Genomic DNA, 26,595 nt, shown 5'->3' with positions numbered 1-26,595 from the left:
AAATGGGATCTCAGTGGCTATGGTGGTAACCTAATTGCTGGTGTCAGATGAGCTGGTTTGGGCATTTCTGAAATTACTGATCTCCTGAGGCACATGATTTGCAACAGCATAAAAGCATGTCAGGTTCCATTCAGTTTCTACTGAGGCTACAGATGATAGGCTCAGAATTTGGCATAAACCTGAGAGTGAACTTCTGTGGCCTCCCATTCCAAACATTATTTCACAATGACAAATAATAATATTAATATCAATAATAACAGTTTATTTCAAAACATTCCCAATAGGAAATTGCTGGGGTACTCCACATCCTACTTGCAAATCAAGAACGCTTTGTCTGTCGATTTTCAAGACAAGTAGTCATCTGATCTACTTGAGACTTGGCAGGTATATTTCTATTGGTTCAAGCAAGTGCACTATCAATTATTCTTGGCACCTTAACTGTGTTATGTCTGCACTTCCCTCCCACACTTTGTTCTATTGAAGAGATTCAGCACTTTTTACTAACAATGCTCACCTACACTCTTAAAACCTGTTCAATTGGGCGCTTTAGAAAACCAAAAGGTTATTAAACTCAAGGTCCCTCTGGATCAGTAAGGTATCTATCTATCTGTGCTGACTACTGACTGTGTTAAAGTTAAGCTAATAAGTTAGTTAAAACGTGTGTTAAGAAGTTTAAAAAAGTAAGTGCTCTGTTCTCTGTTAGCATGAAAACGGCATCAGAGTGAGTGCTCTGTACTCTTTTTAGTCTTCAGAAATAGCATCAGAGTGATCGCTCTCACCGCTCGATCCCGGTGCGCATCTTCCCCGTTCCTCCATCTGTGTTTCTTCAGATAGCTCCGTATTTCGACAGTTAAGCTCAGACAAGATATAAAGTGATACATTATGAGTGTTGCTGAGATATTTTCTGATATTATTCTGCCTTGGAAATTATTTGTATTTTTTCTGTAGTGCCCTGCAAGGCCCTGCCCTATCTATCTATCTATCTATCTATCTATCTATCTATCTATCTATCTATCTATCTATCTATCTATCTATCTATCTATCTATACATACATACAATCATACATAACCAGGAACCCTTCATAAAGAGTTTGTTGAAAATCTAGAACTGTATGTTTTTGAAATCTACCTGCTTAAACCAAATTCATGTTGCTCAGGAAAATCCTTCAAGTTTTTCCCTTAAAAAACAACAGCACATAAGTGATAAAATGAGAATTATTTGGATAAATGAAATACTTATTATTATTATTAATAATACTTAAAGTCTTGTGCCGAATCACCTTTTATATGATACAAAATTACAGCTTCATTTCCTGCTGCTCACAGTTTCCAGGATAAGATAAGATAGACTTTATTCCTCCCACACTGGGGAAATTTCTACATTACAGCAGCAGAAGGGCATTAAAATATAGAAAAATATAAAATAGAATTAAAATAAGAATAAGAATAAAAATGTACATACAAAAAATGTAAACACGATACAAAGATACTGGAAATTCACAGTGATTATTGCACATGGGAAGTTGAGAATATACATTGGAATGTAACAATTCAGAAAGTATTGCACACACACCTAAAGATTGAGTATAAATATTGCCCATGAGATAGAAAATCATTGTTGTAGTTTTAAGAGCTACAACTTTAATGCCTGTTAAGTGTTATTAATCACAGTAGGAGAAGTCAAACTATTCTTGATTGTATTAGTTATGAGCTTTATCTAGCCTCTGCATAATTTTACATATTGTTTTACTCCCTCTTCCTACAGCAGATCACTTCCACATGGACCAGTCCTGAGAGCTCTGCTGCTGCTAGAGTTCCTCTGAGCCCGGAGTGTGACGTCATTCTCCCAGAATGCATGGTTTCTAGCGCGGCGCCCAGCAGTCCAGGCCCGGTCTCTAATAAATATATTTAAAACTTGCTCCAAAATGTCGAAAGCGAGGCGAAATGGAGGCTGGATGAAGAGCCGGACCGAGGCACGATCGGTAGGTAGCCCTCTGTCCGTGTGTGTTGAGCCGGGATGCAGTATGACCCCGCTCGGTGAAATGTAGAGGACTTAGCTCCCGAAAGACAAACTCCAATACAACTTTGTGAACCGCTCATCTTTTGTTTTTTAACCCGCATGCTGGCTCGAGGTCACCCTCAGTCATACTAATACCAGTCGAAGGGTTTGCTCGATGGAAAACCAGTGTAACAAAACAAAACAAGTAAACACTTAACCCAGTTTCATCTCCTGCCGAGTTTTGTGGACCCAGGCGAACTAGCTGTGAAGTTTAGCTCCGGTCTGGTACTAACCCAGTCCACCACTTTACACTTCGGGACTTCAGTCGAGCTCATGTTAGCTATGCTACAAGTTTCCCCCGCTTCTTTCCTTAATTTAATAATAAGAATTTTCCAAGCTGGTTTACTTTTAATGGAAAGTGTTAGCAGAATAAGTGTGAGGCGTAAAGCTTTAAGGCAGCTCCACAAGATGGCGCTAGCTGCTCCCTCACCCCCCTGTTCAGTCACAGTAGACATGGAGTCATTCCAGTAACCTTTTGTCTGCCTACTGTTGAACAACCAATGTGTGTCAACCTGGGTAAATTTAGTTAATCAACAATATAAGAAGAGACTCATGCACATTACTTTAGTAAACTGAGGGTACTGTCAACATCTGTCCATATAAACGTTCTTATTGTGAAGCATGGTCCTCTGCTGCTCAGCTCCTGGCACGTCTATATACTCAATGTACATGTACTTTGAGCTGGTATTAGCTTTGGTTGTATTTTGCAGTTTGATTAAATACGTTTATTAAAATGTTTGTTTTAAAGGTCCAGTGTGTAAGATTTAGGTGAAAGGGATTTATTGGCAGAAACTTAATGTAGAATAATTCTCATGATGTTGTCACTAGTTCTTTTCATCTAAATTGTATGAATTGTAGTTTTCTTTACCCCAGAAAAGGCCCATTATATTTAAATACTTTATATTTACATTGAGTCCAGACTGGACAAACTAAACACCTTTTGAGTTTTTATGACAACTGAAGGTTACCACAGGTTCATTTTCATGTTTGTAAGGAGAGGGTGAGGTGAGGGGTGTTCAGCTGCAACATTCAACTTCAACACTAAATGTCACAGAATTCTACACACTGTACCTTTAAAGTGTATCATTCATTTTAAAACACCAAAAAGGACCAGGTACATTAAATGTAGTTAAACTCTTGAATAAGTGAATTATTTTGTATTTTCAACAAATCTCAATCATAGTCCCCCAATAAACGCACTATACATTGCAGCCAAATTCAATTGAAGTAACTGGGGCCCATGTTTTCAAACAGAAAAAACAGAAAATGCCTCCAATACTGCTCCTGTGATGTCATCCAAGTGTCTGTAATCCCCGGCATTCAAAATATGACAAGAAACGGCGTCATTAACATTGTTGTTGCGTGTCTTTTTCCTTCTTTACTATCTGACAATAATCGTGGCACCAAAATTTGATATCATGACATCCCTACTCTTGAGTCACATTTTGTATGAGTGCGTTGCACAAATCAGAAACCAGGGCTGCATGGTATATTGAAAATCTATCATCATCGCAATATCAATGTGTTCAATATACCTATCGCAAAAGATGGAAAAAACTACATTAAATGGTGTTCCATGTGTCATGCATTCACGCTCTGCATGTCAATATATTTGGAAAATCAGATGGAGTCCTGCTGCCCCACATGATAAATTAAAGATATTCAGATCATTGACAGGTTCTTCGTCGTCAAAAATATCTTTATTGGAATGTACCGTTGCACAGTAGCTTTGCTTCATGTTACACCGGGGCAGCAGTTGTAACGCCTTGTGGTAGACATGCAACATTACAAAAGAAAACCAACACAACTCATCTTGGAGCTTTATCAGACATCCTCAATGTTTTAACCCAACTGTGTAAATTATAGGGATGCACCGATCCACATTTTTTCACTTCCGATCCGATCCCGATACCTGAATTTGGATATCTGCCGATACCGATACTATTCCGATACCAGAGCTCTGTTTGCTTTAATATTATTATCATTATTGTTGATTCTAAATGAGGCTATAATAAACTCCTCTCTACAGGCAAGTATATGTACGTATGCATGTATGTCCCAAAAGGCAACTTGAGGTAAGTATGAGGTCAGAAAACAGGAAAAATTCCATCCTGAAAACAAATATGCAACTGTTAGGGTTTCAAATTGTCAGTATTTATTATATTCTAAGACAGGGTTTAACTACTAGTGCAATATACACCAAAATGTACATTAAAAACAACAAATAATACCTGTCATCTACTATGCAGCAACACAACAAAAAGTGCAAAAAGTGTAAACATTCAAATGTCAAATATTTTAAAGTAAATAAAAGTGTAAACATTCAAAATGACATTCAAATGTCATATTTTATATAAAATAAGTGTAAACATTCAAAAGTCAAATATTTTAAATAAAGTGAGTGTCTGTAAGTGTAAACATCTTACACAAACACTATCAATAAAACAGTGTGCATCTGAACAGCACAATTCAAGTATAGTAGGAGGTTTGGCATTGAAAGTGACCTGGATTAACCTGAAACCCCTCGTTTTCCACCACCGATAACGGTTGGTCATCGATGAAGTTGAGCAACTTCTCAGTAATCCCTTTAGCTTTCACGTTGTCTGCTGGAAGTTTACCTTGCTTTTGGAATGACTCCAGAAGTGATTCCTGGCGGCTCTTTTCCTCTTTCTGCCCCCTAGCTAAAAATTCCTGGTGCTCTTTAATGTGGTGTTTTTTCAAATGTTTGATTTGGTTGGTGGTGTTGTACGTCGCGACGGAGGTTCCGCCTCTCGGAACAATAGCTTTACACACATTGCACGTTGCTGTCTTGCTTTGTGGCGTTTCGACAGTGAAATATTTCCACACAGCGGACATGTTGTGTGGAAAAGTTCGCTAGCCCCACTGCTGCTTAGTGCTAACCTGCGAGCTACCTGGCGGCAAACTGCGGAACGGACTTCCTGAATGGAGGCGTGTCTCATCTGTGTGTCTCATCTGTGTGTCTCATTGAGACGCGCCTCCGTTCAGGAAGTTCGTTCCGCAGTTTGCAGCCAGCTAGAGCAGCCGGCAGGAATCACTTGTGGAGTAATTTCAGCAGACAACGTTAAAGCACAGACATAATTCACGGATCGGAAATTTCCGCAGCTTGGATCGGAAATTTCCGCAGCTTGGATCGGAGCTTTTCGATCCGTGAATTACGTTGGTATCGGAACCCGATACCGATACTGGATCGGATCGGCCCCATCCCTAGTAAATTAGTAATAACTGAGATAAAAGTGATGTTGAAACTTTTTGCCTTGAAAATACTTATTGTCCCTGTAAACTAATGTTAAATCAATTCTCAACTTTCTTATTGATAGGAAACCTACTGACATTAATCATAAAAGTCACATTCTTGGAAAGCAGAAGTCCATCCAAGCAGCAATAGGGGCAAAATGTTAGAACTAACACCTAGCTGCCTGGAACTAAAGTCTGAAACAAAGTCTGTTTTTTTCTTCAATTACGGAGATTCGACAACTGAGAAGGGCCCTTCCGCTACAAATGCTGTAACCACTCTGTGGCACTCGTCAGCTTTGTATTCGGTCAGCTTTCCCATGAATGCCAGCTAGAATGGTGTGTTGCTGCTGTCGCGGCTTGCTCTACCTAGCTCTACTGGAGGTGCTAGCGTGGTGCTACTAGTACTAGCTGAAGATGACACACGCAGGTTCGGAGACGCAAGGACATTAAATGCTTAACAGTCTTTCAGATTGACCCCGCGCTGCCTCAAATGCTTGGTGTGCAACCTGACTTGCAGCTAATTAGCTTCCCACATGCATTGTAGTTTGCCTTGTCGTCGTTGTCTTTTTTAAAGAGTAATGAGGCTCTCAGAGGTGAGCCATGCATGCTAGGTCGCATCTAAACAAATGGATAGGCCGTAGTCACTTAGACAGGTCCTGAAAGATAGGAACAGTGATAGTAGAACAGATATGTAGCCTTTGTTTGCAAAAATAAACATTTAACACATTTAGGAACCAATAAGCAGAACCAAAATTCGGTACGGATTTCTTCTACGAATAACCGGTACTTGGCATTTCAGATTCTGTTCTTACTTGGAACCAAATTTCAATTTTTTTATGGATATAAACAAACAAGTAAACAACAATTAATGGCAAATGCATTCACATTTTATTTGAATAAAGTGCAACCAACACTTTAGGTTGAATTAACAGGAAATTAACCTTTTCTGCTCTCATTTAAAATATTCAATACATTTTCAATAAAAATACTTTACTTGACCTTTACATATCCTACAAACAGCGAGCAACTTATTTAGAACATCTCCGTCTATGCAAAAGCCAAAGTGTTTCCACACACTGGACCGCAATGGTGGCTTGATAATTTCTCGCTCGCCGGCTTCTCCTCTGCCATCCGCCATCATGCTAGGTTTTGATATTTGCGCTGCTGCTGGCGCGTGGCGATGACGTCACAGACGGGCAGACTGAATCGAGTAACGTTTAACCCCTTTATCATTAAACGTGCTAAAAAAACACATCCATATAAAGTCTGATGTGCTTAAATCCAATGCGTTATTTCCTAGTATCGATGCAATCGATTGATATCCTTTTAAAACGATGTTAGAGCGATAAATGCTGTCCGGAAGGCCAACTTGCCGAGCACGTTGGCCTTCCAATCACCGACAGACAAACATATTGTCTGTCGGTGATTGTTTCAGCAACTTTGTAATTTTATTTTGCTTATATGATAGTCTCCCTCCTTGAGAACCCTAGGAACTGGCACTTATTAGACACTGCTCAAAAAAATTGAGGGAACACATCACATGATCTTGATGAAGGGATTATTTAAGTTAAAATTCTTTACTGATGTACATTATTGAATTTGTTTGGAACAAAATGACGTAACAGTCAGTATCATCAACCCATTGAGGGCTTGAGTCAAAACCTCACCAAAAATCAAAGCAAAATCTTGAAATCACAGTGCCCACACACTCTGGCCACATGAGGCCAGGCATTGTCCTTCGCCAGGAGGAACCCAGGGCCCACTGCACAAGAGAAAGGTCTTAAATCGCTCTGAGGATAACAGCAGTCAGTGTATTATTGGCTATGACATGGGGGTCTGTGCGACCCTCCAAGGATATGCCTCCCCAGACCATCACTGACATTGATATTGCAGGCAGCATAACATTAACCACAGTGCCTCCAGACTCTTTCACATCTCAGAGTGAACCTGCGCTCATCTAAGGCTGCGCGATTAATTGAATTTAGATTATTTTCATGGCTACCAACGATTATCAAAACAAAGTCATCGATATTAAATGATAATTATACCGCGTTTATCTTGTAATGAGTCTATCATAGGCAGCATTTCTGTAGCACGTCTGCAGCAGAGCTGCAATATTAGGTAATGACTGTATTTCCTCCAATAAAAGTCAGGCTTTATACCAGACTAAATGCCAGGAAACTTAAGTAGTCCCCCATTGCAAAATAATTGCAGCCACCGCTTCGGGATCAGGCCAGACGCAAATTATAAGGCCGGTATCCTTGTAGCCTTCCATGCTGTATTACCATCGCTCAGCTGCGCTCACTATACATGTTGACAATAAACACCAACACTAATCAGAACTTATTATGACCTGAACAGTGCTTGAAGTTTACTTTGTTTGATTCTCTCTAGAGTTTGAGACACACACACTTTAACACATTGAATAAAAGGTCACCTGCCACACACAACACGAGATGAGACGTGACACGCACATCCGGGTTAAAGTTCATGATCAGACATCATGATGTAAATTCATATGATTGTCTTTGTGTGAAGATTAACGGAAACAAACACACCTGTAAACAGGAGAAAAATTCTTCTGGCAGATTATGGCGCAACGCTGTGTTTTGACGTCATTGTTGCAGAAAACCCCCCATTTATCTATGACCACAAATATGAGTTCAGCAGAGTGAGCACAGACTCCACTAGAGGACCTTAGGCCCTCATGCCACCTTCACAGATTCCGTTTCGGACAGTTTGGCCAGAAACAAGCACACCAGTAGCCTGCTGGAGGTCATTTTGTTGGGCTCTGGCAGAGCTCCTACTGTTCCTCCTTTTACAGAGGAGCAGATACTGGTCCTGCTACTGGGATGATGCCCATTTACGGCCCTGTTCAGCTCTCTTTGTAACAGCCAGTCTCATCATGCAGACTGTGCTGAGAGACACGGCAAACCTTGCAACTGCATGTATCGATGTGCTATCCTGGAGGAGCTGGACTACCTGTTCAACCTGATTGGGCTGCCGATACCACCTCATGCTACCAGTAGTGACAAGGACACTAGCAAAACATTAAACTAGAGAAGAATCAGTCAGGAAGGATAAAGAGAGAGCAGCTGTCTGTGGCCACCACATATAAAACCATTCTCTTTTTAGGGTTGTCTTGATTTTGCTATTCCATCACACCTGTGTTCACTTTCATTTGCACCGAAGCAGGAAAAATTGATTCACAATCACTTGTGCTTCCCAAATGGACATCCCTGAAGTTTACCTGACACTGTTATACTGTGACAAAGTGTTGTCTTAATGTTTTTGAGCAGTGTATATTATATTGCATTCTCACTCGCTTGCAGGAGATGATTTTGCAGCCATTGAAATACAAAAAATAAGATTCACAGAAAACCAATTATATTGCCCATGTTATATGTACTTGTAGAGGTAAAGGCATTAAATACACTTTTAATGCTTCTATAATACCCAATAGGTTTTCATCTGCAAAAAGTGACCCTGTTTTCTGGTTTGCAGGTCTGCAGAGATGTTGCGCGACCTCTGTGATTCAGCTGCTGTGTTCAAGGCTGCTGAATACTAAAACAGACTGGGCCAACACAACAGCTCTACTCAGGAAACAACAATCCAGTCAGAGCTACCAAAGCTCCTCATCACCGCAGCCCTTTTGGGGTTGCTATGGCAGCTGCTGTCACAGAAACCAAGTGCTGGACACAGGCTTTCCTCAGCAGGGCAGGACAGACCACTAGTCATTGCCGCAAGAAACCATCAAACAGTCAACAAACAGCACTTAGCATTAACTCTAACACTCCAAGTTAACAAAGCAACCAGAGGTTGGCAGGCTGATGGTCAGCTGTGTGGAGAATCCTCATGAGTCTTGTCTGTGTCCGTTCAGGCTCATGGCAAGAGTCCCTGTGCAGCAGCAGAGCCAGTACTGTTCCTAGACCATGTTCCACCAGCAGGACCATCTGAAGAGCCATCTGCAGGAAAGCCACCTAGCCAGCAGGCAGCTCTTTCACTGCCAGGAGTGTGGGAAGCAGTACAACACGCAGCTGGGTTATAGACGCCACCTGGTGGCAGCCCACAGTGCTGCAACAGGCCTTCCCTGTCCAGAGGGGGCACCGTCCCTCCCCGAGCACCTGGGCGGCCATACAGACAGGCCTCCATCCTCAGAGAGTAACACTAATGCTGCTGTGCCAGTAAGAGAGAGGAAGTACTCATGTGAGCGATGTGACCGTCGGTTTTATACTCGTAAAGATGTACGACGTCATGCTGTGGTGCACACTGGGCGCCGTGATTTCCTCTGCCCACGTTGTGAACAGCGCTTTGGCCGCAGAGACCACCTGACCCGCCACTTGAAGAAGAGCCATGCACAGGAGTCAGGGTTGATGCCATCATGTACCCCAAGTACTCCTGTGGCTACACCCACCCCTGCCACCCAGTGTCCATTGAAGGAGCCCAGCCCTGTTACCTCTGAGATGGGCTCCATCTCCAAGGAGCCCATGGAGACTTTCCCCAGGGACATGTACAACTCCTATTCTATGACCAATCCTGTCCCCGGGATGGGCCACCCTCATGGCCTCATGCAGGGTTCCTTATCCTCAAGCATGGGTGTGGGACGCCCCATCCCCCCCCAGTCTTCACACTCCCACCTCCATCACCTGCAGCCCCCTGCAGCTCCACAGCAGCAGCCCTACAGCAACATGGCCAGGTACCAGCATGGATCTACCTCATATCCTCGTGCCGACGTGGACAGTTTCCTGCTGGACCTGCAGAGTGCCCCACCACCACACTTGAGTGCAGTCAACTCCTCTACCTCTATTTCTGCCTCACCCCAGAGGGAGGTGCTGGGTGAAGGGGTGGCTTCTGGTGGCGACCCCCACCTGCTGTGCCGGAGTCCTGCTGTGTCTTCAGCCGAGTTGTCCTGTACCACCAACATGGACCTCGGGCCCCTGCTGGGTTTCTTGCCTTTCAGCCTGCCGCCCTACAACCCTCACATGGGGATGGGAGGTTTAGTGATGAGCTATCCACCTGCCACCACAACCACTTCCTCTCCATCCTCTTCTACTGGGCTGTCCTCACAGGCCCCAGGGCCTTTCTCCTTCTTCCAGGCTCCCCAGGCTCACGTACCCCAGGGCCCTGGAGCCCACAACCACAGCCAACTACCTCAGGCATACAGTAGTCCTACTATGAGCACTTCAAGCTCCCTACCTCACTACTACCAGGCCTTTCAGCAGTAAGCAGCTCTGTCCCCACAAATGTTGCCTTTGTTGTGCTTATGGATTATTCATGAAAAGGGTAAAACATGAGATCAGCATATTTTTTTGTTAAACAAATGTGTAACTTTCATCTGTCAGTGCTTATGATGCTTATATTTGTAGTTTTTTTTGTTGAACACAACAAATCACCTCGTCAGTATTACCTCATTATTTAAAAGGAAGCTTGAACGTTTGAAGAAATGTGATGGTCTCACTACAACCAAAACGGAGAACCTCTCTTGGTCAGACCTACGGTATTACCAACCATCGGCACTTCACACACTTGTTACAGGTGCTGCACAGTGCTGAATCATTCAGTTTTAGATTATCATAAAAATATTAAATATTTTACCCAGTTAATGTTAAGAAAATGTCCCATCTTATTGAAGCTAACTTTAGATTTCAAAGTGTTTTAGATTGGGTATAGATAGCCTTATGTGGAGACAAAAAATTGTGATAGAAGTTCTCATTTAAAGGATATTCCGGAGCAATGTTTGCATATGATTATAAGATATGCAAAAACAACTTCCCAGCGAATAATTACATCATTACACCAATCATCTAAGTGCATCAGCAGATCAACCATTATTTCAAGTGGCATAAGTTTAATATTTAATTTAGAATGAGGCCATGTGTCTGTGAATGCAGTCACTACGGTGGCAGTTATCAGTAACTGTAAGGCAGGAGTGTGCTTCGTCTCACATTGTGATATTCTATATTTAAGAAATGTAACAGAGCAGCTCTTACAGCTGTATTACACATTTGAAGCCCTGAGGGGTGTTATAAGATGGAGTTATCTGAGGTTAGGCCTGTCACGATAAACCTTGTTGGATGATATATTGTCTCAGAAATCTTTGCAGTAATTGATATTATTGTCATTATTTTGAGACCCTTTATACCACTGCTGAATGATAATATAATTGCATAATAATGCAAGTACACCCTTTCAAAGAGAAGTGAACTTTTACTTAAGAAACTTCAGTCTGACATCTGAATTTAGAATTAAAGACCCTATATTAAAATACCCTTAATAAATAAAACAGATTAAAAAAAACCAAAATAATAAATAAAATGGTCAAACAAAAATTGCTCTTGAATTAACATTAAACATTTGGCACAGGGTATATGTTACCATCTTGCTAAACTGGATGGGAGGATTATGATATAGATCCTTTGTATTGTTTTGATTAGTATTCTAGCGTTTCCTCTAGGAATTTGTGCATGCATGTTTGTCTCCTTGCTCTGTTGCTCACACAAACTGACAGTCACATTTGTTTAGATATTAATCAGTGATTATCGTGACAGGCCTATCTGAGGTCACAGCAGCATAGTAACAAAAACTCTAATGTGACATAGATACCCTATCATTTTTGCTATATGATGTAGCATCACTAGATTGAAATGCACTTAGCCTTCATTTTCAACAGTGCAAATTATAGGTCAAAGCTGTCACTTAAGACAGAGAGCTGCTGCTCCACTGCTGTCTAGATTTGTTTTAAAACCTTTTAAAGTTCTGACTGTTTTAGACTGAGCATTTGACACCATTATAGGTACCATTCATGCAGACGTTTTACCTAGAGTAAATGCTCCTGAACCCAATACACTGTATTAACTGACTAATTTTGAATAGCCCTGGTTTTGAGACTTTGACAGACTTCAGCAGGAAACCAGTGGGTTAACCAGTTTGAAATCTCTGCCAGCTTTGTAATTGCTGTGGCTTAAATCCTCATCTATTTTGTTCCTCCTGTGATGCCCTCTGCTTCTCTAGTTCCTCTCTGCTCATGTGGGGCCTCAGAGAAATAATGTAGCTGAAAAGATCCTTAAACGTCAGACCGCTCTAAATATGTTGAGTTATTGACACACTGTGCCAACTATGTCACTGGTCTCAGGGTTGCTGCCTTTCCCTTTTTAATTAATAAATAATTTTCCTACGAATTTCATCTCATACAGCCCACACTCATACAATATGTTATATGTTTAAATTACTATTGTTCTTGGCAGTAGGCATTAGTAGAAACTTTGTAGGGTGAGAAAAAAGTGAGTCAAGAATGTCAAGCTAGTGCAAAGTAATAAAAAATGATGTATCCATGTTCCAGACCAAAGACACTAAGAAGATACATGTAAACATCAGAGACGAGTATTAAAGGAACACACAAGCATCTGCCATGCATATTTGATCTCGTGCAACCTGGGAATAAGTAATTATGGCTTCAGTTAGACATCTCTTGAGCTAAAGTAGAAAAATATTTTCATCTTTACAGCAGATTTAATATATGTCAGAATAATCACCTGTGTAGCAGAAGCCACAGCTCTAATACTGCTGGATCTCTTGATCCATGTGTAAGTGGACATTTTGTCCTCACAAATTGAAATGGCTGTTTGGCGGTTAAGAGTTGGTTTTAAGGTTCAGGTTATAATCAGTTTTAGGTTAGGGTTAGGGCATATATAATGTCAAAACTGTCCTCACAAAGATAGAGGTACATGTGTATGAGTGTTTGTGTCTGCATCTGTTTGACACACTTTTACCAGTTCCTATTGCATGCGGTACAGATGCAAAAGTCAAAGCAAACCATTTCTCAAATATAATATAAGAGCTCAGCCCTGTATCATTATAAGAAAGGTAAAAGCGCTATATGTGTATCAGTGTGTCTGAGCCAGTGATCATCCCTATCCCACATTCCCACAGTGGAAGGAGGCAACCCTAGTGACAGGACATAAGCTGGGGTAATTGGAAGGGCATTGTGTCAATGTTCTCCCTGTTTTGTTCTTTTCAAAGTGTACCACTCAATCTAAATAGGTTGTAATTTTGACTGGCGTGGTTTGAATTTCTGACTTTATTACAGAGAGCTGCATATATTCTACAAAGGTCTTCCAGAGCACTTGTTTTCTTAGCTATTCTGATGTCACCAAACACCCAAGATTGGTTTATTGGATTGTTCTGATGTACTAAGGACTGAACGATTATCTTCCTGGCCTCATCTTTGCTGTTATGGGTTAGGAAAGCCAGAGAAACATCAGTTAGGGAGCAGCTGGTCTCCTTTTAACACAGTCCCACTGTAACATGGTAACATTGGAAACAGCAGCTTTCCAATGGATGCTCCACCCATAAAATATGGTGTAGTGGAGATGTAGGAGCCCCCCAGCCGGACATTACGAGTGATTGATGTGATAGCCGAAAGAAGATATTTTGGGAGAGAAATAATGGGATGATGCTCTATATCCTCTGCCTTAATTCCACAAACTGTATATTGAAGGACCTCTACAATTGTAACAAGCCTCATTGTTGCACCAATGTCTTAAAATGCTACTGTTGTGCCTCTAAAAGAGTGTCTAATCTCTTGATTGGGTTTAAGCACTTACAACATTTTTAAAAGAATTCATTTGATCTGTACCTCAAACATGCAGAACTGTTGGTTTCTGTTATTTGTATTTGCTTGTAGTTATTTTTGGCTTTTGTGCCATTAGATCGAAACTATATAGTTAGATTTTATGAATCTAAACTCTTAATCTAGTGGCAGACATTGACATTATAATTCAGTCAAACTTTCTACCTCTACCTTTTCATATATCTTTCTACAAAATCATTAGAAATAGTTTTAACCTGTAACAGTTAGGCAGTGTTTACCACTGGTGAAGATGAAGGGGGATATGTTCAAAAATCAACTTTGAAGGACCGGACACACTTAAATCTGAGTGTGTTCCAGAGTCAAACATAGTTCTCTGTACTTGCCTTTAATGCTATTTCTACTTATGTACTACCTCAGAGAAGAGACAGGTGACTGTCCATCTAACTGCAGAGAAAATGACTGTATAGTAATATTTGTCAAAACAAGCACATGTACTTGATAGCTCAATAGTTTTTACTGAGGGTAGCTCACATCAGAATGTTTAGCTCAACTAGTGCCACATTGTGTCACATCACATTATATTTTTTGTGTTATTAAGCTGTGTCTCTGCCTCTTCTGTCTGGAATGTTTACCATGTTAAAGAATAGGGGCCTCAGTCTAACGGCATTCCAAAGCTGCATGTTGGGATGTACACACAACAATTTGGACTTGTGGATACCAACTCATAGCACTTCACCTGTAAGCAGTATCCTCTTATCACTTAGTGATACATTTTCTCAAAAACAATGTGGAAAACTGTCTGTTTACTGCTTCTCCAGTGTTTGCTGCATAAGTGCTTGAAACCCTTTGTTTTGTTTACTTATCAATCAGACAAAGGGGGCAGTTTGAACACATCAGGGTGGGCTCAGGAAATGATTTGGGGACATTTGTACTTATTGTCCTGCATTTTATAGACTGAACAGTTAATGAAGCACTTGCTAAAACAACCTTCAACCTCCCTCTCACCTGGTGGGGACCTTAGCAGGTAATCACAAATGCTGCATCCTCTGGCTGTCAGTGGCACAGACAAGATCAGCTTGGATAGCTCCCCTTTTGTAGTAGATCACACAGGACATATATTTGACTTGGACCTTTAGTCATTAAAATGTTACATTATTGGATTGGTTCATTTGTGCTGTTGCTGTGTAGCTGATGACATGTTTGAAGATGGGAGAGTGTGTTTGTACAGTTACACCAAGCACAAGGTCAAGCATTCCAGCTGAAAGTGGAGAGAACATAGCGCCGGGTTTCATTTCACTAAACCATCATTCACTTCCATCATGTTGCCTGCTTTTAGGTTGGCTCTGAAAATCACCAGAATGCAGGTTACTTTAATTTTAACTTTGACAAGTTTTACTTTAGGTGTTTGTATTATCACTTAATAGACTAGATTACAGCGAAAAGGAGTTGTCATTTTTTAATTATCTGAATATAAAGTAATACAAAATAAATAGATTTCCACTGTGTCTCTGTGTTTTAATTACATTATGTTGATAAGTTGGAAGGTGGTCAACCATTGACATTAGTTTGGTAACAAACCAACAGGAACAGAAAAAAATGATGTAACAAGTAAATCCAGACATCGACTGGCTTTGCAAAGGGTGACTTAACGTGATACTTGCTGTGAAGAATTTTTTTGTCATTTTTCCCAGCACTGCAGTGTCACCAAGAAAACTTTCAGCTAAAGTTTAATAAATGTCATGTGGAGAACTAGTAAAATACTACACTTATGTACTACTACATAATAAAAAGAAGGGAACATTTCCTTAATTCTCTTTGAAAAGTGTCTATAAGTCATATTCTTTATTCTTCAAATTCACATAGAAATAATATGAAATTAGGGATTTTGTTTGTCATATTCCATTTATGGATGTGAAATGTACATATAATCATTAAGTTTAAAAAGAAGTCAATGTGATTGTCATCTTAAAAATGTGTAGTTCTCCAGCTGCACCATCATGGGAACCACATCTGTGAGGACATTATCGATTGGCTAAAGGCTTCACTAACTAATGATGTGTCTCACGTTCTTATTCTGAGAAATTCAAGTCGGCTGTTTATTTCTCTCCAAAGTTAGTTTTGTATTTACACATGGCCATTTAGATTTAAAGTTGTAGTTTTCAGCTGTAAAAACAGTTCAGGAGTTTCTTGGTGTAAAATAAGTAATTGTAGGTTGTATTTCGATCTTTTCTTTACATTTTTGTCTTCCTTTTTTTATTGAGAACAAACATACAGGAACTTGTTCATGTACAAAGAAGAGATGTTTTTAGCACATGTATGCATACAGTATATGCACATATATTCCTAAATCATTTTGGGTACATTGGATAAGTTATTTTAAAGGGGCAGGGAATCAAGAGGATCAAATCAAAACAGCAAAAAACTGAGAAATATAGATTTAGATTTATTTTACTTGTTGACAGTTTTCTCAAGTCTTTGCTTCTTACAGAAACTGTAAGAAATAATTATGTTCTCCCTCTAATATTGCCCTCTGGCAAATCTTACATGTTTGTCTTTTCCCTTATGTACCTGAACTCATCATAATGTATGCGAAAAGACTTGAGATCAGTTGTCTCGAACGCACCTATAAATTCACCAAACAGCTCCCAGAGCCACTACTAAATCCTGATACACAGGTGTAAGGTGCAGCGACTGACTTCAGAGACCATTATTTCTTTGCACTTTTACCTATTTATTTGCAATGTAAAAATTAGGGGAAAGTGGAATGAGAACAAACAACCATTCTGAGTTTCATGAGTGTCCAGAGCTCAATTTTGTGGAACATGCTCAGTCACGGCCAAAGAAGTGTTTTTTGGGGCGTAAAAAGGCCTGACATTTAGACTTAATAATTGTAAGTAATACTGTTATGTCTGATATGTATATTTGTTTGGTAGCTATGTCTAATACCCATGTTTGTATTCTGATGCTAGACATTAATTAACATGATTTAAGGATGGACTGTACACTTAAATAAAGAAATTATCCTCTGACTATTATTTTACCTCATGCCCTATAACCAATCAAATCCTTTCTACCACTATAAATATATCTTTAAGGTGACATAAAATGCTGTTTTTCAATCAGTGTGACTGCAGCTCATAGCTTATAACACCTGTCAAGGGCCAATACACACATTAAAATAACGTTTCTCACAATTTCTACCTTATGAGTAGCATGGTGTTACTGCCTCAAAATGACTTCATCTAATTATTAAAGACATTTTTGTTGTTGATGTTTTCAAATCAGCTTACCCACCCCGTAACCATATTTACAATAACACTTTAGGTTCACTCTTCATTATGTCATTGGACACGTGGATCTTCTCCCTGGTACATATTGTTGTCTTGCACCATGTATCCTACAGGCATATTTTTCATACATTTAACATATTATCGAAATTACATTAACATTGTCAGAATTAGAGATGGTCTTGCAGTGGGATCACTCCAACAGCAGTGCCAATATGCATACGTTTAACCTCTGTCGATAGTGAAACATACTCTACATGTCCATCCGTTATATTTACCATTTACTTACTACTAAATACAGACAAAACTGAGGTCGTTGTAATTGGCCCTAAACATCTCAGAGAAACACTGTCTGACCAGATAGTCACATTGGATGGTGTCAGTCTGGCCTCCAGCTCAGCAGTGAGGAACCTTGGAGTTATGTTTGACTTAAGAAGGATGTTGAAAAACTAGTCCACGGATTTGTTAACTCTAGACTGGATTACTGTAATTCTTTATTATCAGGATGTCCCAGGAAATCGGTAAAAGATCTCCAGTTGGTCCAAAATGCCGCAGCAGGACTGCTGACGGGAAGTAGAAGGAGAGATCATATTACTCCTGTCTTGGCTTCTCTACATTGGCTCCCTGTAAAATTCAGAATAGAATTCAAGATCCTGCTCCTCACATTTAAAGCCCTTAACAATCAAGCCCCTTCATATATCAAAGACCTGATAACACCATATTATCCAAACAGATCACTTCGTTCACAAAACACAGGCTCTCTTGTGGTTCCAAGAGTCTGTAAGAGTAGAACAGGAGGTAGAGCATTCAGCTACCAGGCTCCTCTCCTGTGGAACCAGCTCCCACTCTGGGTTCAGGAGGCAGACACCATCTCAGCATTTAAAGTTAAACTTAAAACATTCCTTTTTGATAAATCATCATTAGTCATCATTAGTTCTGGATCAGGTGAGTCCTGAAACCATCAATTAGTTATGCAGCTATAGGTCTAGACTGCTGGGGGAACTCCCATCATGCACTGAGGACCTCTCCACTTCTCTCTGTCTCTCTGCCCCCCCACATTCATTCATTTATTTATTTTAATACATGTCAATGACTAGTTCACTTTGTACTCCCATAGTCTCTCTCTCCCTTTTTCTCTCTCATTTCAGATATCTCTGACCGAGGGACCTCAGGACAACAACTATTACTATTATTACTATTATTATTATTATTAACAACAATTAGTTCAGTAATTAATTATTATATGAATTGTTACTATTATCATTTATAATTAATAGTCTTTACACTGTTATTGTTTACATTTTAACTAGTCAGATCGGATACCTGATGGAGCTCAAGTATTCCCAGTCTCTCTCACCTTTCTCTCTCCCCCTCCTCCCCCTCCCAACTATCCCTCTCTCTTCTCTCCCCTCTTTTCCACCCACCTCTCCTCTCCTTCCTACTTTTCTCCACTCGCCCAACCGGTCGAGGCAGATGACCGCCCACATTGAGTCTGGTTCTAGAGATTTCTCTCTGTTAATGAGGGAGTTTTTCCTCTACAGTTGACAAAGTGCTGCTCATTGTGGGAACTGTTGGGTTTCTCTATATTTAATACGATTTTAAGGTCTTGACCTTCTATGTAAAGTGCCTTGTGATAATGTATATTATGATTTGGTGCTATACAAATGAAATTGAATTGAATTGAATTGAATTGGTTCTGTCTGTCTGTCTGTCTGTCTGTCTGTCTGGTTTTGTCTGGTTTTGTCTGGTTCTGTCTGTCTGTCTGTCTGTCTGGTTCTGTCTGGTTTTGTCTGGTTCTGTCTGTCAGTGTGTGTGTGTGTCTGTCTGTCTGGTTCTGTGTTTCTGTCTGTTTTTTCTGATGTCTGTCTGTGTGTGTGTGTGTGTGTGTGTGTGTGTGTGTGTGTGTCTGTCCGGTTCTGTCTGCCTATCTGTCTGTGGCCTGTATATCTGGAAAACTGTTCATCTTATATGCTTCAAACTTGACATGTGTATAGTTCAGGGCCCAATGCAGTGCAGTGTTGAATATATTTAACATTTAATAAACTTGCATACAGTGTTCTAGCAGCAACAGTTTATCTCTCTACACTCACCAAGTGTTTGCTCATTGTGGGAACTGTTAAAGATTTACTTTACTGTGGAAAGTGGCTTGAGATAATGTATGTTGTGATATGGTGTTACAAATAAAATTGAACTGAATGTGTTTTAATCCATGAAACTGTATGTTGTAACAAGCCTATTTAAGTCTACACTTCCCTCTAGTGGTTGGAGTGGCCACTGCATGCAAATACATCATTTCATGAGTAACAACATTCAGAGTAACAAGCAGAAGCTGAAACAGTCTTTCTCACCCAATGGAATTTGATTGTATTATGATCAACTATTACCTTTGGTCGTTGTGCTTTGATACCCTTACAGAACCCCAAACATACAATAGAATCTCTTACTCAAAAAGCTTTTAAAGAAGTTAAATATTGAATTGATTTTCTGCAGGCTGTCATTAGACCTGTGCTCATTCAAATCTTATGAATATTTATACTTTTCACAGTAGTGAACCCTGCCCTGTTCTGCTGATAGTGTGATGGAGAGCGTTCAGCAGTATATGAGTGATGCATGCGTAGAATTAACCCTAGAGGTTGTAAGATGATTTGATGGCTGAGTGCTTAGCAGGTTTCCATTTCACACTCCATATATTTGGCTCTGTGGCTGATTCTCCAAGCAGATTATGATCTCACAGCGAAGTGGGAATAGAATCAGCCCTTCATCTGGAGCCAGGGATCACGTCAGGATTAAATGTATGTGGGTGGTGGTCACAGTGATTGCTCAGGAGCAGTGGAGCTGGCTGCATGCAGTTCTTCTGGCTTTTGCATTTTCACCTTGCAGGAAATTACTTTGTGGATTTTTGTTGCTTGAGGATGAACAATTACAAGGAGATAAAAAGAGACATTTGAGGTGTGTTTTCCCTCCTTCGGTAAGTTAAGCTGCTTTGTATGAAAGTCTTTTTAGTTGGCTCCCTTTTCTGGAAAATCAAACTTTACATTTCACAATGTAATGCATACATTTGTGTGAAATTTACTATTTTAATTTTTTCTATAGTTCGTCAGCTGTTCAACAACTACTGAACAACATGAAGGTGAAATGGACCATGCTGGGCATGGTTGTCTTCTTTCTGCTGTTTGTGGTCATGACGTGCTGTTTCATATGGCAATACAGGATGCCAAAGCTGAAGACAGGTAGCGTTTATGTTGCCACCACAGATGTACAACCTGAGCAGACCCACATGTAGACTTTGTGCAACATTTCATTTTACTGTTCAAACTATGTGGGCCTGTCTTAGCCTCTTTGGTGCAACTGTTCATTTGTAGCTACTGCAGCAGGATTACGCAGAACTGGAAATAGCTACAGTAGGATTAGCTCCCAGTTTAAAGCAGACCTTAAATCCTGCTGAACACTGGTGGGTGTTTCTGGATAGAATTACAACCGTTATTGCTCAAACTTTGTGTACGACACCGCTCACTGTTCAAGGTTTCCTGTGTGCAGCTCAGCTTTATCCTCCCTTCATGTTTCTGTGGACAACCCTTAGAGTGAGACCCCAGGTGTGACATACCATAAAAAGGCCATATATTTGAAGTCTCTGAGCTATAATCATAAACCTAAAGTTGCCCTTTTAGATAAACAATTTGTTAAGTCTTCCACATACACGTCTGCTCATGCAATATCACATCCACAATATTTCCATTACACCCTTTACCCCTGGGAACATACAAGCAGGGTGACTTACTGCACAGTCATTATTGTTTATGGTTACTGTGTGTATGCTGGATTTCAGCTGTAACCAAACGTTTTACCTTTTATTCATTACCACTGCTACTATAATCTGTTTTTATTGCTCTAATTCACAAGAAATAGTATAGTACAAGACTCCCTTCACTTTACAAACTGCAGAATCCTATCTTAATATAAGCCTGGTGTGGTCATTCACCCACACAAACAGTGAAATCATTAAATTACCCCAAAGCACATTTGGATAGCTTTCTGCCATCAAAGTCAGAGTGTCATATACAGGAATTGCCTTACGGTGTCACTCTGATTGTGTGACTGGTATTATACCATGACACATAGATACATTGTGTCTGCATGTTTCAGATATGATGAAACTATCCTTTTCCCATTTTTTGCAGCAGTGGTCGTAAAAAAAGCGACAGTAGAGGAGATGTGCCCCCGTTTTCCTGAGCCTGTTCCGCTCAATCATCCCATCACATCACTGAGGGTGGCATTAGAAAAGGTGAATCTCTTTTAATTATATTTTTAATTTAATTAATTATGTTTTATCATTTTAATATTCTTGATGTAACAGTGGTTACAGTAAGTTTCACTAAAGTTTCTCCAAACAGATAGACGTACTCCTGAGATCAAGTGTTCACACCACCAAGTTACCAGCGATATCAGCCATTGTGGTTTTAAATGACTCTGTTCTGTGGAATGGACACTTTGGAAAGAAAAACATAAGTGACCCCTCCTCATCTGCACCCAATGAGTTCACAGTGTACAGGTGAGATTTATAGTCATACACGCTATATAGAACAAGCATAGAAGAGATTATAAAAAATATTACAGAGGTATGACAAAGCGGAAGTGGTGATTTATCTAAATGCCAAACACTAACATATTACTATGATCCAGTCAAAAGCTTCTAAGCCAACCCATAATACTAGCAGCTCAAATAGAATAATAATCATTGCCACACATGATTCAACATGCAGTCTAATTCTTCTGTGGGATATTGTATTTGATTTGATTTGGTTAGGTTAAGATACACTGTACTAAGTAAGCTTCCTGAAGGAGCTGGGATTGAAGGGCTGAACCATTCATCAAATGAATTGTTTAGATCTGTGCAGAAGCAGCAGGAATGCTGTATTATTAAATCTATCTGTCCTTAGATTTCTTGCACAACAATATCTGATAAACCTTGGCCGATGTGTTATGATGGACGTTATTGGTGAGGGCTCTAGAAAGTGCAGCAATAGAGATTAGTCAATGGAGAACATGTCAACCTTTGAGTTGAGGCAAAAACCCTTTGATGAGGACATTATTAAAGTCATGCTGACAATTATTGGAAGAAGACAACAGGCACTCCAACAGTTCAGTCAAATATAATTAACTTTAATCACTCGGATTCCAGAATTGCAAGCCTCTCTAAAATCTTCCCCACATTGATGCTGTACAAGCTGTGGGAGGACGGCCTGGTAGACTCACTGGATGACCCTTTGGAGAAGTACGCAAACAATTTCACCATCAAGAACCCACTCGGGAAAAGTGAGGGACCAGCATCCTTGTCAGTCAGGACCCTCAAGAACCGCTCTCCAGCAGTCAGTCTGCGCAGGATGGCCAGCCAGATCTCTGGTAATTGCACTTATTTGTTTTAATGACATGGGGCCATTTGTTTTATGAATCCAGAAATTGCTGTCTCTCTGTCCTACAACCACTCCTTAAAAATGGCAGGTGTATGTCTGAGGATAGGATGAAGAGTTAATTTCAATTCAATTTCATTTTATTTCATTTGTATAGCGCCAGATTAGAACATTCATTATCTGAAGGAACCTTATATGGCGAGGTTGAAACTTTACAATCATTGAATAATGTGAGAGTTGATATGAGTAGTTTCTACTGTGAGGAGACTCCAGCCCTTACTCTACATTAACGTCCCCATTTATATTTAAATGCACTTGCTGTTATCATGCTGTCAGACATGTGATATCAGATACTGTTCACAGATTGTGGGCAGGTTCAAAAAGCAACTCTTGCTCTGTGATTGGACGCAGACTGCAGTCTGCCTCATGAGAGTCCAGTTCACCACACCCTCACTCACCATACTGACCTCCACAATTTAGCTTTGTGAAACAGGGTTTCCTGCATTTGCACCAAACTTGGCATTAGAGATGATTTTGAGGTGCAGATAGATGCAGATATTTCCATTTCATGGGCTGTGGACAGTAGGTTTGCACATGTCCACAGAAAATAAGTCACGATATGAACTGTGGTCAGTAGCAGCAGCTCCTGTACGAATGACAGTGACACTGGAAAAAACAGAAAGTAATTGGCTATGGCACCACCAGTTTGTGCACCACAATCATATTATCAATATATTAATCTCATTGTGGGTCAACACTTAGTTATCTGAGCGTACAGGCTGGCTGTCGTACAGGGGTTAGAGTGGCTTACCAGAAGGGTCAGTGATTCGATCCTATACTGTAAAGCGCTTAAAGTGGTCAATAAGACTAGTGGTATATAAATACTTACCAAGTTTTGTGTAAAATACATGTTCCGGGTTGATATATTAATCGTCAATTTAGAATTGGATAGGGGGGATTTTTTCCACAATTTGACCCTCAAAGGATTAATTCTGAGAGTACAAACAAAACAAGAAAGTATGTGAACAATACTCACATCACTGCAGTTTGTCTCTACTTGATTGTTAAACACAAGTACCTACGGTTAGGTTTAGGGTTGAGGTTGTCCTCATATTGTGTCCATCATGTATAGAATCTCGGAGCAGGGACGACAAACAGAACTGAAACAGACACATTGGTCTAAATGTTGGTCTCAAACTCTATCCTCACATATACAACCCCTGTTGAGGACATATCTCTACCACCCACTATCGCACCTGGTCTCACATGAACAGAGAGAGGAGCTATATTAACACTGACTTGTGTCCAGAAATAGAGCTAATCAGCTCTGTGCTCTAAGAATTAAAAGGAGGGATTAACAGAGGGTGGAGATTTCCTATCTGCAAACTGTTTGAGGACACTGACAAACCATGACACAAGCTGATGGATACTGGAGGAATGGAAGGAAATTAGGTCTCATGCTAACACACACCAATGTGCAACCAAAGCATGATGGTGTTAGATCAGTGTGTAAAGTCTTCATTGTAGATTTTGTAGATTCAAGATTTTCTCAAACCATATTTTGTAGAGACTGTAGATTTAAGTTACTGTCATACTTTATGCTGGTGGTCTATTCACTCCATTAAAATGAGCCACACAATTAAAATAGTGACTGACACTGACTGACACTACCAAGCAGGCTGAGCTTTCAAGTGCAACTCCTCTGGGTGGAATCACAGATCATCCTGGCTGTTAGCATGAGCCCCTTGTGACTCTGTTCATTGAGAGCAACTCTTTCTGCAAACAACAGGGTTGACATGCCCCATTGTTGTACATACAGCTCACAGATATACTTACCAAGTTTGCTCACTAACGTTGTCTAATATTTTTTACAGGATTACCCAGACTGTTAAGGTCAACTAATCTCCTTTGGAGTGGAGACACACAGTCAGCTCTGATTTTGTTGCAGGATGATGTCCTTGTGGCAGAACCAGGCACCAGGTAAGACTCAGCTTCCTTTCTCTGTTGATCTATTTTTGACTCTGATGCCTTGATGTGGATTTCAAGAGAGAGCTGTTGTTTGGTATTTTGCTTCAGGAAACTTGCAAACATTTGTGGCATTACTTTCTCTTTTCCCTCAGATGCCACTACAGTAATGTTGCTTTTTCCTTATTGGCCAATATCTTGGCCCAGAAGGTGACAGGCACAGACTTTGAGAGCTGGGTATCAGACAACATTATGGAAAAGCTCAACATGGAGCAAACTGGATTTAGCTTAACTCCAGACATTCAGAGGCAGATGGCTTTGGGTGTGTACAGCAATGGCCAGCCGGCTCCACTCTACAACCTCGGCTGGTACCGACCTGCAGGTCAGATGTATTCCACTACTGCTGACATGGCCAAGCTTATGATGGCGCTTCTGGGTGTACACAGTGGGACCCTGCTCCGCCAGAACACCCTGAACACCATGCTGACCCCAGTCTTACGATGCCATGGTGGCTACTTCGCCAACTCCACCGGTACACCGTGGGAGATCAATGAGCAGTTTGGCTATGATGTGGTGAGGAAGGACGGCGACCTGGATGGTTATGCGGCCACCCTCTCTCTAGTACCAAGGCTTAAGTTAGGACTGGTAGTCCTGATGGCTGGGGTTAGGCCTGCAGACCAGGATCTTGTGAGCCAGGCCTACAGCTATCTCATTCCTGTGGTGGTGAATGCTTTCAGAGACACTCAACAAACGCTCAAACCACCACCTGACCCAGCTCCATATATTGGATTTTTTACTTTTAGGAATATGACTTTCTATGAAATCAAAGTGGATTCAGATGGAGTGCTTGTGATGCAGCAGTTTGGACCACAGGTTGACACAACTGTGCCATCCAAGTACCGAACTATTCGCTTGGATTACCTGCAGGACAGGGTGTTCAGGGTAGTGTTTGAGAGTCCATACCCTTGCAAACTAAAGTTTAACAGTGCCTCAGTGTCCCTTGAGGCACAGGACAGGCAGATCTTTAACTTTTATGTCTTCAACAAGAAAGGTGTGTCACCAGGATTCGATTCCCCAGGCCTCAACACTTACAAAGTGACAAGGATAGCTGGCAGACCATACTTAACTTCATGATCTCATCCAGCTTAACACATTACTGTCATTGTAGGTGGGGTGCTGTCGAGGACACATACAATAAGAAACATGATATTGTATACATATGCAAGTTTGGAATGTTTCCCAGTTGTCAGTTTCATCTCTTTCTTAAATCAGTGTGATTAATCTGAATTTATATTCTAATATCTTATGTTAATATCTAATTTACTTAACTCTCTCCGTACTAGCAATTTTATTATTTAGTCAGATCTTTGAGAGTTATTCTCCTGCAAAGTAACTAGTACAGGCAATGCAGAATTGACACACTACTGTATAAATGTTTGCACAGTATATTTTTCCTCAAAAGTGCCTACAGTGTGACCCAGTAAGATATGTCAAATAAAGGTCATTAATGTCATGAGCTTGTGAAATTGATAATGAAATAATTTATATAATTCGATAGCCTGCAGTTGTATAATACTTTACAGGTAGAAATTGGAATGTGTGAATTTGTAAAACAAAAATCTCACAGTCAAGTTTGTGAATGTGTAATAAAGTTTGGTTGCTGTAGAAATATTAAGTACATGTGCGAAAAAGTTGCATACAGAAACAAAATACAATTTCAAAAATATTTTAGAAATGTTAAGTGTGATCAAAATAAGTGCAGGTATGCTTTCAATGAGATTTCACAAAGTCTGACAGAAAAACATACAGAAATTGTATTTGTGAAACTTTGATCCTATATTTATACTGTGATGGAAATTTGACCTGGTGAGACTTCTGAAATAAAGAGATCTGAGAATAATAGTCTTTTAATTGTACTTTATTCTTTGCAAGAAAGGTCAGACAGTCATACAGCATGCAAAGAGCATTCTGCAGAGGGAATGACAAGAAGTATGGATGGAGTAGAACACTCTTATTCACCGGTTACCATTG

The 26,595-nt window shown here is 40.3% G+C and overlaps 2 protein-coding genes across 6 annotated transcripts; both read left to right on the top strand.

The window, feature by feature from the left end:
* The first annotated feature begins 1,843 nt into the window (after positions 1-1,843).
* On the top strand, positions 1,844-15,409 carry LOC109630904 (zinc finger protein PLAGL2-like). The gene is made up of 2 exons (XM_020089406.2): positions 1,844-1,982; positions 8,819-15,409. The coding sequence occupies exon 2, from the start codon at positions 9,247-9,249 to the stop codon at positions 10,537-10,539; it is 1,293 nt and encodes a 430-aa protein (XP_019944965.1). The 5' UTR covers positions 1,844-1,982; positions 8,819-9,246; the 3' UTR covers positions 10,540-15,409.
* Positions 15,410-19,898: 4,489 nt separating this feature from the next.
* On the top strand, positions 19,899-26,464 carry LOC109630610 (putative beta-lactamase-like 1). Of its 5 annotated transcripts, none has more exons than XM_069527327.1 (7): positions 19,899-20,159; positions 20,285-20,321; positions 21,373-21,473; positions 21,583-21,740; positions 22,371-22,591; positions 24,474-24,579; positions 24,720-26,464. In XM_069527327.1, the coding sequence occupies exons 1-7, from the start codon at positions 19,914-19,916 to the stop codon at positions 25,696-25,698; spliced, it is 1,848 nt and encodes a 615-aa protein (XP_069383428.1). In that variant the 5' UTR covers positions 19,899-19,913; the 3' UTR covers positions 25,699-26,464. The 5 variants fall into 5 exon arrangements, with proteins under 5 accessions (XP_069383428.1, XP_069383427.1, XP_069383426.1 ...); XM_069527326.1 differs by having other exon boundaries at positions 21,370-21,473; XM_069527325.1 differs by having other exon boundaries at positions 19,985-20,140; positions 20,285-20,421.
* Positions 26,465-26,595: the final 131 nt, after the last annotated feature.

The sequence above is a fragment of the Paralichthys olivaceus genome, chromosome 6, assembly GCF_024713975.1.
Source record: "Paralichthys olivaceus isolate ysfri-2021 chromosome 6, ASM2471397v2, whole genome shotgun sequence".
Classification (NCBI taxonomy): Eukaryota; Metazoa; Chordata; class Actinopteri; order Pleuronectiformes; family Paralichthyidae; genus Paralichthys; species Paralichthys olivaceus.
The sequence above is the reverse complement of the archived record's forward strand: the minus strand, read 5'-3'. Positions and strand labels throughout refer to the sequence as shown.

Coding starts and splice junctions, on each gene's coding strand:
- LOC109630904 (XM_020089406.2), top strand. CDS start 9,247: ATGTTCCACCAGCAGGACCATCTGAAGAGCCATCTGCAGGAAAGCCAC.
- LOC109630610 (XM_069527323.1), top strand. CDS start 19,986: ATGTGGGTGGTGGTCACAGTGATTGCTCAGGAGCAGTGGAGCTGGCTG. Junction 20,141..20,284: donor GATAAAAAGAGACATTTGAG/GTGTGTTTTCCC, acceptor TTTTTTCTATAG/TTCGTCAGCTGTTCAACAAC. Junction 24,580..24,719: donor GTGGCAGAACCAGGCACCAG/GTAAGACTCAGC, acceptor CTTTTCCCTCAG/ATGCCACTACAGTAATGTTG.